Source organism: Podarcis raffonei, chromosome 4, assembly GCF_027172205.1.
Source record: "Podarcis raffonei isolate rPodRaf1 chromosome 4, rPodRaf1.pri, whole genome shotgun sequence".
Classification (NCBI taxonomy): domain Eukaryota; kingdom Metazoa; phylum Chordata; class Lepidosauria; order Squamata; family Lacertidae; genus Podarcis; species Podarcis raffonei.
The window spans coordinates 64815231-64830325 of record NC_070605.1 but is presented as its reverse complement, the minus strand read 5'-3'; the positions used below and the strand labels follow the sequence as shown (position 1 = coordinate 64830325).

At 41.6% G+C, this 15095-nt stretch overlaps 1 protein-coding gene across 1 annotated transcript; it reads left to right on the top strand.

Moving 5' to 3' along the window:
* Window positions 1-205: 205 nt before the first annotated feature.
* Window positions 206-12621, top strand: EIF2S3 (eukaryotic translation initiation factor 2 subunit gamma). Its single transcript, XM_053387038.1, has 12 exons — window positions 206-506; window positions 2254-2317; window positions 3973-4100; window positions 4227-4348; window positions 5593-5687; window positions 5963-6121; window positions 7851-7985; window positions 9915-10009; window positions 10609-10753; window positions 11425-11594; window positions 11731-11903; window positions 12216-12621. Exons 1-12 carry the CDS (start codon window positions 438-440, stop codon window positions 12277-12279), a joined length of 1419 nt encoding a protein of 472 aa, XP_053243013.1. The 5' UTR covers window positions 206-437; the 3' UTR covers window positions 12280-12621.
* The last annotated feature ends 2474 nt before the right edge of the window (window positions 12622-15095 follow it).

Sequence of the window (15095 nt, the reverse complement as noted above, 5' to 3'; positions counted from 1 at the left end):
TCAGAAAACCTACGTAAGATCCTTCAAAGGCGGCTCTTAAAACGGAACCGCGCTGAACCAACCATTCCAGTCCCTTTCTTATTCAGTCACAACCCGCAACACCCCCCCGCGCGCGCCCTTCTCCACATTCCGGCCCCGCCCACTGGGCTTGGGAACGCGGAGCCGCGACGCTCTATGGCAGTCACGCCTTTCCTCACAAGTGCCGGTTGCATCAGCCAGGCCCGGGGTCCTTCCAAGGCTGCCCTCTTCCATGCCTGAGCCAACCCCGAAGCCCCTTGAAGCCAGTCTCCGGGCTAGAAAGAGGCGGCGGGGCGAATTTGTTTCCCTTTGCGTTTGTCGGCGTCGCCTGGGCCGGGGGGCGAAGGCAAGAGAACCGCTGTGTTCCGTGGCGAAGGGTCAGGCAGGTTCACCGGCCTCCTAACTTCCTTTCAGGCAAGATGGCGGGGGACGAGGCGGGAGTGACTCTGGGGCAGCCGCACCTCTCCCGGCAGGACCTGAGTACCTTGGTGAGAAGCGGGTCTCGAAGGGCGGGGGGGCTCGTGGGCTCGCGGGGCGCAGCGTCCCACGAGGCGGCGGCGGGCTGGCCGTTGCCCGGGAGCCCGTGCGAAGCCCAGGGGCAGCGAGTGGGAAGGGAGCTGGTGGGCTTTGCCGACTCCCGTCGGGGCTCCTACTGCCGCCTCCCCTTCCGTCCAAGCGGGGACAGGCGCTCCTCGTGGTTGGGCTGGTAGAGGGAGCCGTTTGGAGAAGGTGGACGCCAAAAGCTTCGGCGGGAAGGGCGGTGGGATCTGGTGATCCTGCTCTGGGGGATCTGTTGCACGTCCGCACGCTTCATTCCTCCTCTGGAGGGACAGCTTCGCTTCGTCGTTTGAGTGCCAGTCCCAAGCACAGTGCTTGAATGTAGTTGAAATTCAGCGTTTAGAAGCCTGCCACAGCTAAATGAGAGTTTTCTGATGCATCCACAGTTTGGGGTGTCATGCAATTGCGTTCCCTCTCATCCTCCTCTCACCTCTCTTGCCATAGCATAACTAAAAGCAGGGTAGATAGAAATCATCGGAGGGGTATGTTAATGGAGACTTGTCCCTTACTTATATGTGGGTTCATTTGGGTATGAAGTCATATTCCTACTATTTGCTGCCTACCTGCTTCTGTGGAGAGAAGCAAGATGGCAATAGTCAAAACGTGCAAAAAGCAGAGGATGTCACTTTTGCTCAGTGGCGTGCTTTAATATCTTTTGGTATCTTGTGTAATGCAACGTGCCATAAGTTTGATTGCAAATGGGTTGGCAATGGATTGTGCTACTTGAGTACACTGTAAGTTTGTCAGTGCAGTATCTCTCTTACCTTAAACTGTAGTTGGGAACTACAGAGCTCAATAATTTATAGAAAAATCTAACCCCCACCAAGGGAGTTTTCGATGCAGTGGCTCCAAAGCCACTACTGTTCCATTCCAAAACCCCTTGTTTCTGGCTGCTTCACAGCAGCAGCTGATGGGAACACTGCCAGTAGTATAGTTCCAGCTGGGTGTAGTGACAAGAGCCTTCCACATCAGAGTCCCCAGAGTGTCACCTTTACTTCATCCTAACCCTCTCCAGCAGCACAGGGGTTAGCATTACACTGTGTTAACAAGTAGCCTAGGGCAACTGACCCATTTCTCAGCCTGAGTTTTTAACCTATGAAATAGGCGTAAATACCTTCACGTGAAGACAGTAATAATAAAGCATGCAAAACACTTTGTGTTGGAGACAGGCTATATAATTAATGAGAGAATTTATAACATGAACATTTGACAAATATTGTAAGTTAAGTATGAATGATTTAGCATTGTACAACCAAACTTGTGTCACATTTTAAAATTTTGCCAACAGCATTTTTAAAAATCAGGTTTAAAAATCCAGGTTTTTTTCCCCAGGAGGCATTCCAAATCCATTTATATAACAAGCTTGGCTGTTGATTAAAATGAGATGTTGGAACAGTGTTTTCTGCAAAATTGTTTATTTCATTCATAATAGCTTAACATGCCCTTAGATCTTCATAGACAAGGAATAAATATAAACTCAACCAAATAAGTTATCTAGTGCTGAACTATCTTGTTAATCTTCGTTTTCAATTCCTTTATGTTCACCATTGGAAACACTTTGCTGTTTCTTCCCTCTGTATTCTGAAAGAGAAAACTAATATAAACAATTGCATGTTTTTTAGCAACTGTATTTGTTAACAAAGTCTTTCAAAGTAATAGAATATTTCTTTCCTGCAGGATGTAACTAAGTTGACACCTCTGTCACCAGAAGTCATCAGTAGGCAAGCTACAATTAATATAGGTAAGTTAAAACAAATTTAACTGGAGGAGGTTGAAATATATTAATAGCATAGCTTCTTGAACCCGCGAGTCTCTGTGTGAACTGAGGTGCCCGTAAAAAATGCTAAGAGAGTTGAGGTCTTCCAGATTAAAGTCTCGATCCAGTGCAGATTTAGGTGTACTTAACACCCATTGAGTTTAATAGGAGTTAAATGCATGTGACAAAATTATTGTTTCCTTATTTGGCCGCAAATCAAAATACTGACCTTGCTTTGTCCCATCCTAATTACTAAATTGTCTAATCCTGGAACATATCTGCTCTATGGCTTTATTTTTTATCCCATTTTTCTTTGTTTGCTAGTTTATCAATCTTAATTTGAGAAACCTACCGTATTTTTCGTTCTATAGGGCGCACCGGCCCATAGGATGCACCTCGGTTTTTTGGGGGGGGGAAATGAATAAAAAAAATTTATTCCCCCCCCAGCCGCGGCGCGTGGACCTCCCGCCGGGCGCGCAAGGCTTGCAGACACTCGCCCGAAGCACGGGGAGCCCTCCGGAGGGCTCCCTGTGCTTCGGGCGACAGGCTGCCGCCCCAAGCCTCACGCGCTCGGCAGGACCTCCCGCCGGGCGCGCAAGGCTTGCGGACACTCGCCCAAAGCACGGGAAGCCCTCCGGAAGGCTCCGCGTGCTTCGGGTGGCAGGCTGCTGCCCCAAGCCTTGCGCGCTCGGCGGGACTTCCAGCCAGGCGCGCAAGGCTTGCGGACACTCGCCGGGGCTGCAGGCTGCTGCCCGCAAGCCTTGTGAGCCCGTGGGAACTCCCGCTGGGCTTGCAAGGCTTGCGGATAGCTTCCTGAAGCCTGGAGAGCGAGAGGGGTCGGTGCGCACCGATGCCTCTCGCTCTCCAGGCTTCAGCGAAAGCCTGCATTCGCCCCATAGGACGCACACACATTTACCCTTCATTTTTGGAGGGGGAAAAGTGCGTCCTATGGGGCGAAAAATATGGTAAATAGCTTTCTTTTGCCTTAAAGTTCAGCACTAGGCAAAAAGAATTCATTCTCTATGTAATGCCGCACTTCCAGTAGGTAGCCTTCATTTCCCATCATACTTGTTCTATAGTGGTTCTTACTTTGAACTGAAGCTATCACGTTTCTTCATAGAAGATTTTCTGAAATCAAATTAGTTACGCTGGTATCTCGGGTTAAGAACTTAATTCATTCCGGAGGTCCACTCTTAACCTGAAAATGTTCTTAACCTGAGGTACCACTTTAGCTAATGGGGCCTCCTGCTGCCGCCGTGCGATTTCTGTTCTCATCCTGAAGCAAAGTTCTTAACCTGAGGTACTATTTCTGGGTTAGCAGAGTCTGTAACCTGAAGCGTCTGTAACCTGAAGCGTCTATAACCCGAGGTACCACTGTATTGTCTCTTCACTTAATATGAAGTTTGGTATACAGATAATACAGCCTGGAGTTGGAAGAATGTGTCTTAGGGTTGTTTTAGATCTGTGATGTATTATAAACAAATGAATTTACTGACCTCACAAATGGAGGAATCTATTGGTTTGGATACATAAGGATAACTGGAGAAACTACCACTTCTAAGGTATATGCAGAAAGTGATTTATTTTTACTCTGTAGAGGATTTTTGTGAAATTGACAAATATTTGTTTTTAAAATCCAGGTACAATTGGCCATGTAGCTCATGGAAAGTCAACAGTAGTAAAAGCTATTTCTGGAGTTCATACTGTCAGATTCAAAAATGAACTGGAGAGAAATATCACTATCAAGCTGGGCTATGCCAATGCTAAGGTACGTCACTACCATATATCTAACAAATTGCCTGTTTTGGTTTGAAGCCACGCTCTTACTATTCTTCAGTGCAAAGTCAGCTGACCAATGGTAAATTAAACCTTCATTTTCACTTTTTCTCTGCAGATTTACAAACTTGATGATCCAAGTTGTTCTCGACCAGAATGTTACCGATCCTGTGGGAGCAGTACACCTGACGAATTCCCAACAGATATTTCTGGGACCAAAGGGAATTTTAAACTAGTCAGGTAACATGAGAAGCTCAACATAAATGATTTAGCATTGGCCCATAGTTTGTTGTGGTTTTTGCTGTGGGTTTGTGCTTATATGGAATTCAAACTTAAAATACCTGATTTTTTTATTTATTTACCTGTATTGATTAAGTCTGCAACCAATACAGTCATACCTTGGGTTGAATGCGCTTCGGGTTGAGCGCGTTCAAGTTGCTCTCCGCGGCAACCCAGAAGTAACAGAGTGCGTTACTTCCAGGTTTCGCCCCTTGCGCAGATGCTCAAAATGACATCATGTGCAGAAGCAGTGAAAAGCGACGTGCGTGCGCGCAGACATGCCATCGCTAGTTACGTTTGCTTCTAGATGCGAACGGGACTCCAGAACAGATCCCGTTCGTATCTAGAGGTACCACTGTATTAGTCTTGACAGCAGAAGAGGACTAATGAGCTGTCCTAAGAGCAGTGCTACATGTTCAACTGCTTATATGGCAAGAACTTTGAAACTCTGAAGATTGTCTCTAGAATCTGTCTCAACAGATAAGGAAGCTAGAAGAGGCTTGAGGTGCTTTCTTGCTCCGTGTCATTTCTGTGTTGTTTGGAAGGCGGGAACTGTTATCAGATTTGCCTATGGCAGGCATGGCCAAACTTGGCCCACCAGGTGTTTTGGGACTACAACTCCCATCATCCCTAACAGGACCAGTGGTCAGGGATGATGGGAATTGTAGTCCCAAAACAGCTGGAGGGCCCAGTTTGGCCATGCCTGGCCTATGACAAAGCAGCTCTTTGCTAGAAGAAAGAAGCTGTTGGCTGTTTGGGTTTTCTCTTATTACAGTTGTGTGATTCTTTGCCTTAGCATGTTTTTGGGGGAGAAGGAAGTAGGGGAAATTAGTTGCACAATATATGGAAGGAGGAAGCCCAGCAAACCAGTAACTGCACCTTTCTATATTTCAGATGTTTAAGGCTCCAAACTAAGCACATTTATTAGGGAGTAAGCACCATTAAACATACTGTGACTTCGTTTTGAGTACATTTTAAGAACTAATAGGAATGTATCTGCTTTTAAATCTATACAGTGCAAAAGTTGTCACTTTTAATTCTTCAGTTGCTTCAAGAAGCAGATATTATTGAAACTATCCATCTTCTGCATATTTGGTTTAATGTGTGGTTATTGCATATTCGTAAACCTTCAATTATTTTAATTAGACTAATTATTATTTTGCTTCAGAATAATGCTGCTTATTTTGCTCTTCCTTGCATAATAGGCATGTCTCTTTCGTGGATTGTCCTGGCCATGATATCTTGATGGCTACTATGTTAAACGGAGCAGCTGTCATGGACGCAGCTCTGCTGTTAATAGGTAACTATTGAAGTGGAGAAATTTGACATGGTATTGATGCAGTACTTCTGCTTTTTAATAGCTGTTTAGTATTTTCACTGTTGATGAATACAATTCTGTAATCATATTTAATGCATTGAATTCTGTATGTTTTCAGTGCTGGATGTTTAGATTGTTCCTGTTTAGGAACTGTGACCCACAGAAATAATAGGATGAGATGTCATTGTGATCTTTCATTAAGGAAAGTGACCATACTCTAATACAATACATAATTATTTGTTCCTTTGTTTTTCCAGCTGGCAATGAGTCATGTCCTCAGCCGCAAACCTCAGAACACTTAGCTGCTATAGAAATCATGAAACTGAAACACATTCTGATTCTACAAAATAAGATTGATTTGGTAAAAGAAAGCCAAGCCAAGGAGCAGTATGAGCAAATTCTAGCTTTTGTACAAGGTAGGTTTCTAGAACAAAACCAGCCACTGCCAAGTAGTTTATTGCAAGCAAACACTTAACATAAATTCTGAGTTCAGCAGTTAACCGTGTTTTAAAACATCACTTTGTGTATTAATCTACATATTAGTAAAATTCTGCAAAAGGTTTTAGAAAATAAGCATGAATAAACCTTGGCTCAGGCCTTGAGCAGATGGGATGCAAGGACTCCCCTCTTGAATGCTAAGTAATGGGTACAGTAAAGGGTCCATCTAGTATGTTTGTGCAGTACAAGAAAGGCTTAAGTGCAAAGTGCTTGAATTTTAGAGAGCTTTCTCTCTTGCACTTCTAAGCGGCTTGGGTGACCATTGGCATTGTGCCAGTATACAGTCACTACACCAGGGATTCAGAATGGCAGTTTGATTTTGGCACTACTGTATGTACATCAGGAGCTGGTGTTGGTGAAAATGTCGAAATTAGTCCCTTTTGGCTTCCATGTCCGAGGGGAAGGCGCATTTTACAACCATAGGCTTTTGTGTCATTGGGGTTTTTTACCTGCCTCAGTCACACAGGTTCCCATGGTTCCTTTCCTAGTTTCAAATATTTCTAAATATTCTGTTGGGTGAAACACTTGGATGTATTTATTATTCTGTCTTTGAAAAATTGCTTCAAATAGTCTCGCCCAAAAAGAAAATTCAGTAATCTTGAACATATGAAATATGTGTCTCTTAAAAGTCCTCAGATTATGGTAATCTGTGAGAATAATCCCAAATAAAAAGGTAAGGGGCCCCTGACAGGGCTGGCAAGCCGGGAGTGAATGCTGTTTCAAGCTGGACAGAATTAGAAGGGACCTGAGTTAAATTCAAAATGGAATAATGATTCTTAGTTGGTGGTGTTCTTTTGCAAAATCATTGCAACCCTCAATTTTCTCCATGTGCACTCAAAAATAAGCGACATTGATTTTAACCAGGATTTGTAAACAAATAGAAGTACTAAGCCTTATATCCTTTCTTTCTGTCCCCACATCCAGACATGATTTCCAAAACAATTGTATTTTCAGATTCAAATGCCAAACCTTGACTAAAACACAATAGATTTGATAATATTGTTGCACCTAATGGGTAGGATTATGATTACCCCTTTTCTTTTCTTTACTAAAGTCTCACATTTTAAAATTAAATCCTCACTTTCTAGATAGTCTTAACAATCTGCTTTCCATCTCTCCTAGTGGAATTAATATATATTTTTTGAGTAGCAGACCTCATGTTGCAAATTGCTTTTAAAAGTCTGTTTCATTTAAAAAGTAATTTGCCACATGGTGTGAGAAGCTAATGTTCAGAAAAGGAAGGAAAGACCAAAGTTTCTCTGGCCACTACTTTGTTTGGATCTTGGACATTCATTCTGAAACATCTGGTTTCCAAGGGTTCAAACTATTGTAGATTGTGATGATTTTACTATGAGCCAGGGTTTGTTTTTTTATTTTTTTTAAATTTAGATTGACTATTCTGCTTCTACAAACTCAAAACTGTGTGGACTGTTTGCTGATGAATATCACTACTGAATATATAGATAAATCATATGCATATTGAAGAGCAAGCTTTAGTTTTTGGTGCAAGTGTATTCGCCCAACAGTTCTGTGTTGTTTTGTAGACTGTAAAGAAAATAGGCAGAAAGCTTACTTGTGATGTAGCTAACTTTTGAACAAGTCACATAATAACTGGTGCTTTTAATACATTATTATCTGTGAAAATAGGTACTGTTGCAGAAGGAGCTCCAATTATTCCAATCTCGGCACAGCTGAAATACAACATTGAAGTTGTTTGCGAATACATAGTAAAGAAAATTCCAGTGCCATTAAGAGACTTCACATCAGAACCAAGGCTTATTGGTATGTCTGCTTCAGACCTGTCCACTTATATGTAGACTTTCACCCCCTTGCTCACAACATTGGATAAACAATATTTAGAATTAAATAAGATTTAGAATGCCATTGTAAAGCATATGTAGTGCAAGTACTCAGACTTAAAAACTGAAGAATAAATCATACGCAAAATAACCCAAAGTAACCATGCTAGTTCATGATGGATTTTTAAAAAACCTTCCAAAACCCACAGGCTTTTGGGGGGCCTATCAAAATGTCACAAAAGAGGTGTGTGTTTTTAATTCCCTGGAACTCTTCATCAGGCAAGATGTTACACACAGCAGGGATGGAAGGGGATGAAGGAGGAACATAGGCGGAATTTTGCAGCCATAAAGTCAGCTTGTAGGCTCCATTCCAAGATGGAGGTTACAAGCTGAATAAAATTGGCAGATGCTGTGAATAACATAGATTCTGAGCTGCTCCCTCTTGTTTATGCAGAGCCTGCATAAACTAGGAGTGTAAAATGGCCAAAAAATCTGACCTGTATCTGTATCTTTGGAAGGCAACCTAGTCTGTTTTGGAGTTGTTTTGTCTCTCTGTTTTGGCTTGTTATTCAGGACTAAATTGGATTTGTTAAATATGAAGCTTTGTTTCTCATCCATGGGCTTTAAGTTTTTCTTTTTGCATAAGTAGGTGAAAATTTTCATGTATAGAAACCCCTTCAGAGTGGACTAAGCCTGCCAGATTGTAGACAGAAGTATTTGCGGGGAGTTTTGTGCAGGGTGCTTTTTAAAGTTCATTTACAAACAAACAAACAAACAAACAGGAAAAGTATTAACTTTTACATTTTCCGCCAAAATTGTATGCAATTTGCAGGCATCTTTGCCCTGTGAGAGGTGATGAAGCCTGCCACATTTCAAAATGATAGCTGTATAGGGTGGACAAAATAGGAATCTTAAGGGGGCTGTAGCTGGTGATGGAAAAAAGTATGGCTCTCCAGGAAATACTGGGGTGGGGTAAATGTTACCCCCAGCAAGGACCCTGTTATGTCAAGGGGTAGGGGACTGCTGCCCTTCCTGGATTTGTGGAGATACAGTGGAGATCTCTCTATTGACTTGTATTGAGGAAGGCAGAGATACATGTGACAAATCCCTTCCCCAGATCACTGTGATTGGAGTGCTCTAGGAGAATAATTCACTGTGATTCAAATCTAGACCCATCTCCCTGCTCTGTACCTTATCCCTTCTGGAGTTCTGGGCATGTCCCTACTTAGTTTGGTTTCATTTCTCAGAAGAGAGAAGAAAAACAGGCATGCTTGGAAGCTTAAAGTAACCTTTTATCTGATTTGAGATGCCTTGCTCACAGCTTACTCCTACCTGTGATCTGGGGAACCGGGTTCGCGTCTCCGCTCCTCCACATGCAGCTGCTGGGTGATCTTGGGCTAGTCACACTTCTCTGAAGTCTCTCAGCCCCACTCACCTCACAGAGTGTTTGTTGTGGGGGAGGAAGGGAAAGGTGAATGTTAGCCGCTTTGAGACTCCTTCGGGTAGTGATAAAGCGGGATATCAAATCCAAACTCCTCTTCTTCAGTTTTATCTGTCTAGTCTTTCAAATGATACAACTTCAACTAATCAGTTTAAAGATTGAAAGTTCTAGGTTTAATTGATAGCAGGGTTTTTTTGCTTTGCTTGAAGCACTCCATGAGATTTCCATTATACTTTCATCTGAACAGTACATTGCAACAATAGGTAAGCATTAAAGGGCCCTTGAAATAATTTATTGTGTGTTAAGTCTGTCCGCTGACTTGTAAAAATTGCACCTTAAGTTTTGTGTGCTTGCCACAGTCACATGGGAACAGCATTACGTATATACTTTGGTCAGCACGAAAAAATTGTTGGGAGTAAAAGATTGACGCAGGCATTTACTGAATGTACCTGATTAGATGTGTCTCTTCAGTTATTAGATCTTTTGATGTCAACAAGCCTGGATGTGAAGTTGATGACCTGAAAGGAGGTGTAGCAGGCGGTAGTATTCTAAAAGGTGTATTAAAGGTAATGCCATTCTTATTTCACTGCTGCTTCCCCAGATGCTGCATGGCAAACCACAGAGCCTGCATTTATGCCGAGGAAGAAATAAACAATTTAAAATGGTATCCTGATAGCACTTATATCCAGGATCCAAAAAGGGTTTTTTATATGAGTCCCAAGGCTTAGATGTGACATGTAATTTTTAAAAAAATAAATCCTTGGAACAAGAGGTTTTAATATTAAATCACAAACTATTCATGGTGCTCCATTTTGTTTCAGATGGAGTTTGTCATGAGCCATAGAAGGGCTTGATGAAAAGACCCAAATCTTCCTGGGATACTGAAACTAGTTTCTTTCAACCAAGCCTCGTGTCTTCACATCCCTGTTTTGAAAACCCTAATTCTCTTCTTGGTTTTGCCCATATAAACATTTCTCTCTCAAAAAACAAAATTGTTATATAGAAGCAAGGTTAATTTTATGATACTACAGATATAAAGTCTGTAACTTGATACAACTATGAGTAACCCTTCAGGTTTTTTAAATTATTATTTCTAAACTAGCATCTTACTGGCATAGAGCACCTTTATTTTCTTTTAATATTCTGTCTTTTATTCTGTTTATAGGTAGGCCAGGAGCTTGAGGTAAGACCTGGCATTGTATCGAAGGACAGTGAAGGAAAACTTATGTGCAAGCCCATCTTTTCCAAAATTGTATCACTCTTTGCAGAACACAATGATCTGCAGTATGCTGTGCCTGGAGGGCTTATTGGTAAGTTATATTTGATATTTATGCCACACCTATTTAAGAGCCGTGGGAAGTGTAACATAAATTAAGAGTGCATCTATAAATGAACATAACTGTTCCAACATCTTAATTAAGAGAGATTCCTTACCAGGATTATTCCAAGAACTTCTCTAACACATATTGTGTAGGAATGTGCTGGGTGGTGGTAGCTATGTACATTCATAGCACATATATTTAGTTGCATAGCTAATATTTGAATACTGCAGTTAACTTGTAGAATATGCATGTAGATGCTTTACAGAATGTAGAATTGTGGGCAAGAAGTGTACTTTGTTTTTTGCCCATTCACTAATAGATGTGCCTCTTGGCTGAGAGGGGAGAAAACTATCACTATAGCACTTCAGTTGTTCTGCCCTTTAAGCAATTTGAAGAGGCTGATTTCTCTTCAGTGTTGGTGTTTCACTGTCAACAGTGCATGTAGCACTCTCACTTTCTCTCTGGAGAAAGTGTGCTTGAAGAGACAACTTGGGAGTCCCTCATCTGAAATTTAGATGTTATGACACATTTGATATTGGATAAAATATCCAATTCTGAAGAGGAATTTAATTATATATGTGGTTTAGCCAGCATGGCAAATTTTGAGAGACTCTATTGGTCACATAGCTTTTGATGTAACTTAAGTGTTTTGTTGTTAGGTGTTGGCACCAAAATTGATCCAACTTTGTGCCGAGCTGATCGAATGGTGGGGCAAGTTCTTGGTGCAGTTGGAGCTCTACCTGAAATATTCACAGAACTTGAAATTTCCTACTTCTTGCTGAGGCGACTGTTAGGTGTCCGCACTGAAGGAGACAAGAAAGCAGCAAAGGTCGGTTATTAGGCACTTTCCATGTAAAAATACTGGGAAGAATTGAAATTCTTCATCTTTCAGTACTTGAAAAGGGTGCTTATATACCTTAATGATAAAAGAGTTGTATCTGATTTTCCTTTACCGCTTATTTCAGGTGCAAAAACTATCCAAAAATGAAGTTCTAATGGTAAACATAGGATCACTGTCTACTGGAGGACGAGTCAGTGCAGTGAAAGCTGATCTGGGCAAAATAGTCCTAACAAATCCTGTGTGCACCGAAGTAGGAGAAAAAATTGCCCTTAGTCGAAGAGTTGAGAAGCATTGGCGGTAAGTTGGTTTGAAATAAAAAACATGTCAAAATGATATTCCTAGATGAGTGGGTTATTGCCCATTAGTAGTACTAATATATGAGAACCGGATAAAAGGTTTCAAAATGTAAGGCAGGATTGAGCCTCTCCACTACTGGCAACATGCATGAAAGAATCAGCTATTGACAAAAGTGTGTCTTCATTAATTGCTTTGTTCATAAACTACAAAGTTTTATGACACACTTTGTCCAGAATAACTTTTTAAAAACATATCCTTACAGCTTTTAAAATGCAACTTCCAGTAATTGTCAACTTTTTCTCTGTTTTGCAGTTTAATTGGCTGGGGACAGATTAGAAGAGGAGTGACAATCAAGCCCACAATAGATGACGACTGAAAAGCTGAGATGCATTGCTTCACTTTGTAAAAGCTGAAGTGTTTCCATACACCTGAGAGTGCATTTTCAGAGTGGAAGCTGTTGTACAATGTCCACATTATACTGAAAATCAAGCCTCTTAACTGAAATTCTAGTTGGTATCTGCAATAAATGTGTAAAAGAAATTGGCAAAGACGGATTTAATTATCCTCACTTACAGCAAAACTAAACTTGACTCATGTTTAATTTATGTCAGTTTGTCTGAGACTCTCTTTGGGGCTGGCTTACCTAACTTTAAACAATGTAACACAATACCCCACAATCTGTTTTGAAATAAAAAATATTGCTTATTTTTTCATTTAATTCTTACAAGTCTTTGAGTAGCAAAAAGCTGAAAAGATTGTTGAACCAGTGGAAAAAATAATAATAAACACTCCTTGGAAGATCAGTCCCCTTTCTTGCCCTATTGTTTAGCTTTCAGGCTTCTAGCAAATATTTTCTTTCTGCAAATCACTGTATTTTTTCTATTTATAGTTGAGATCACTAAGAATCACTGATTTTACTTACTTTGTAGATGTTTCTAAAACCACAAGGACATAAAATACTGTTCACATGGAATGTGAGAATGTTCTCACACTTTAAATGTTTGCTTGTAATAATGGTCAAAGCAGATTCTCTAAAAAAAAGAAACTTAATTGCAGTCCTGAGTTTCTTAGATAAGTGACTGTATATGTGATCCATATGCCCTTGGAACAATACAGTGGTACCTCTAGTTGCAGACCTAATGTTTCGGGGTGCCGTTCGCACCGCAAAAAGTCCACAACTAGAGCACCTCTTCTGCACATGTGCGCAGCGCAATCGAGCGCTTCTGCGTGTGCGCGGCCAGCGAACCTGGAAGTAAACACTTCCAGGTTTGTCACATTCGTAAGCTGAAAGTCCGTAACAAGCAGAATGCAACACGAGGTATGACTGTATTAAAATTTAAAAAATGGTATTTAGAAATCCATGTTTAGAATTGTCATGTGAATAGATTTCAATCTACAATGGATCATTTGAGTTGGAACAGCATGTGAATATCAAGGTTCACTTAGGAAATTGTGTTGTGGATAGAATTTGAACCCACTTATTGGTACAAAATTCATATAGCTCAACAGTTTGATCCTAAATTGTAGCAGGGAAAACCCTTAAGAATAAATTAACTATGCCATTGCATGTTGATTTTATTCCTCTTGTCTGCAGTGTTCCAAAGTGGATAGGACAAAGAATGGAAAGTTATTCTAACTGATGCTATTTGGAGGCACAAAATCATCTAGGATTGTAGATGTTTGCTGTTGCTTTCCATTATTCACATCCACAATCTTTTTTGTGCCTCCAAACTCTCCTGTATACGGGAATTTGAAATGCCTTTCCCTGATCCTTATCCTAAACTACATGTACTAGAATCTTCCCGCAGGAGGAAAATATATAAAGAACAACTCAAACTGCATTCTCGCATGGAAGACTATCTTAAGCGCTTGATTCTTGTATTCTCCAGAAGATCCAACACTGCAACAGCAAATAGTATTTTATACCCTATAGCAGGCACCCCCAAACTTGGCCCTCCATGTTTTGGGACTACAACTCCCATCATCCCTAGCTAACAGGACCAGAGGTCAGGCATAATGGGAGTTGCAGTCCCAAAACATCTGGAGGGCCGAGTTGGGGGATGCCTGCCCTATAGCCTATAGATCCAGCATGAAATGAAATTTAAGCTCTCAGCCTTGCTTCCTGGGCAAAGCCCACTCCATGCTTCTCTGATAGTGGTAAGGAAGCTCCCCTTCCAACTTTTAAACTATGTATTGCAACTGGCAGTCCACAGCACAAAGCCCATGTCCCCAGGATAAGACAGTTCCATCTAGCTCCTGGCAATCCTACGAAATTTTAAACCAATTATAGTAACGTACCTTGACTCAGGCAACATAGATTTAAAGGTTAGGGTTAGGGAAACAAACCAGGAACCAGGGCAACTGTTTTAAGACTGGCAAAAAGTTGCACAATTGAGAGTTTGACTACTACTAAAAGGAATTGTTTCTGCAGCTAAATATGTTTATGGTCCTGAGAGCAGTGTCTGGAGCATAAAGTACCTTGGAAAATCAAGGTCTTGGCCATTCCTGCTCTTAACAAAACCAGAGAGAACAAAAAAGTGCATGAACAACTTTTTATATTATGCACACTATTAGCTAAGCTGGTTATTGTGGAATGTAAAATAGGTTGATGTACCACATTGGACTAAAAGCTCTGAAACCTCCCCATTTTGTTGCTCTCCAGCTTGGGAATCTCATCAATAGCACTGATAGACTTTATCTCCACAAATCCACCTAATCTTTAAAGATTGAGAGGTAGTTTCATTAATTATGTGGTATTTGAAATGGTACTTTAGACCAGGCCTGTGCAGAGCTTGACTGAAGCCCAACGCAAGATTCCCTGGTTGACTGGGAGGCCTGTTGGGATTCAGGCCTCATCATGGGACTGAAACTGCCTTGGTTACACTGGTCGATGATCTCCGGCGGCCTAGGGACAAAGGTGAGAGCTGTTTCCTAGTTCTGCTGGATCTCTCAATGACGTTTGATACCATCGACTACAACATCCTTCTGGACTGTCTAGAGGGGCTGGGAGCTGGGGGCACTGTTATACAGTGGTTCTGCTCCTTCCTCCTGGGCCATGTTCAGAAAGTGGTGGTGGGGGATGAGTGTTCAGACCCTTGGGCTCTCACTTGTGGGGTGCCTCAGGGTTCTGTCCTCCCCCCCATGCTTTTCAACATTTACATGCAGCCGCTGGGAGAGATCATCGGGGGTTTG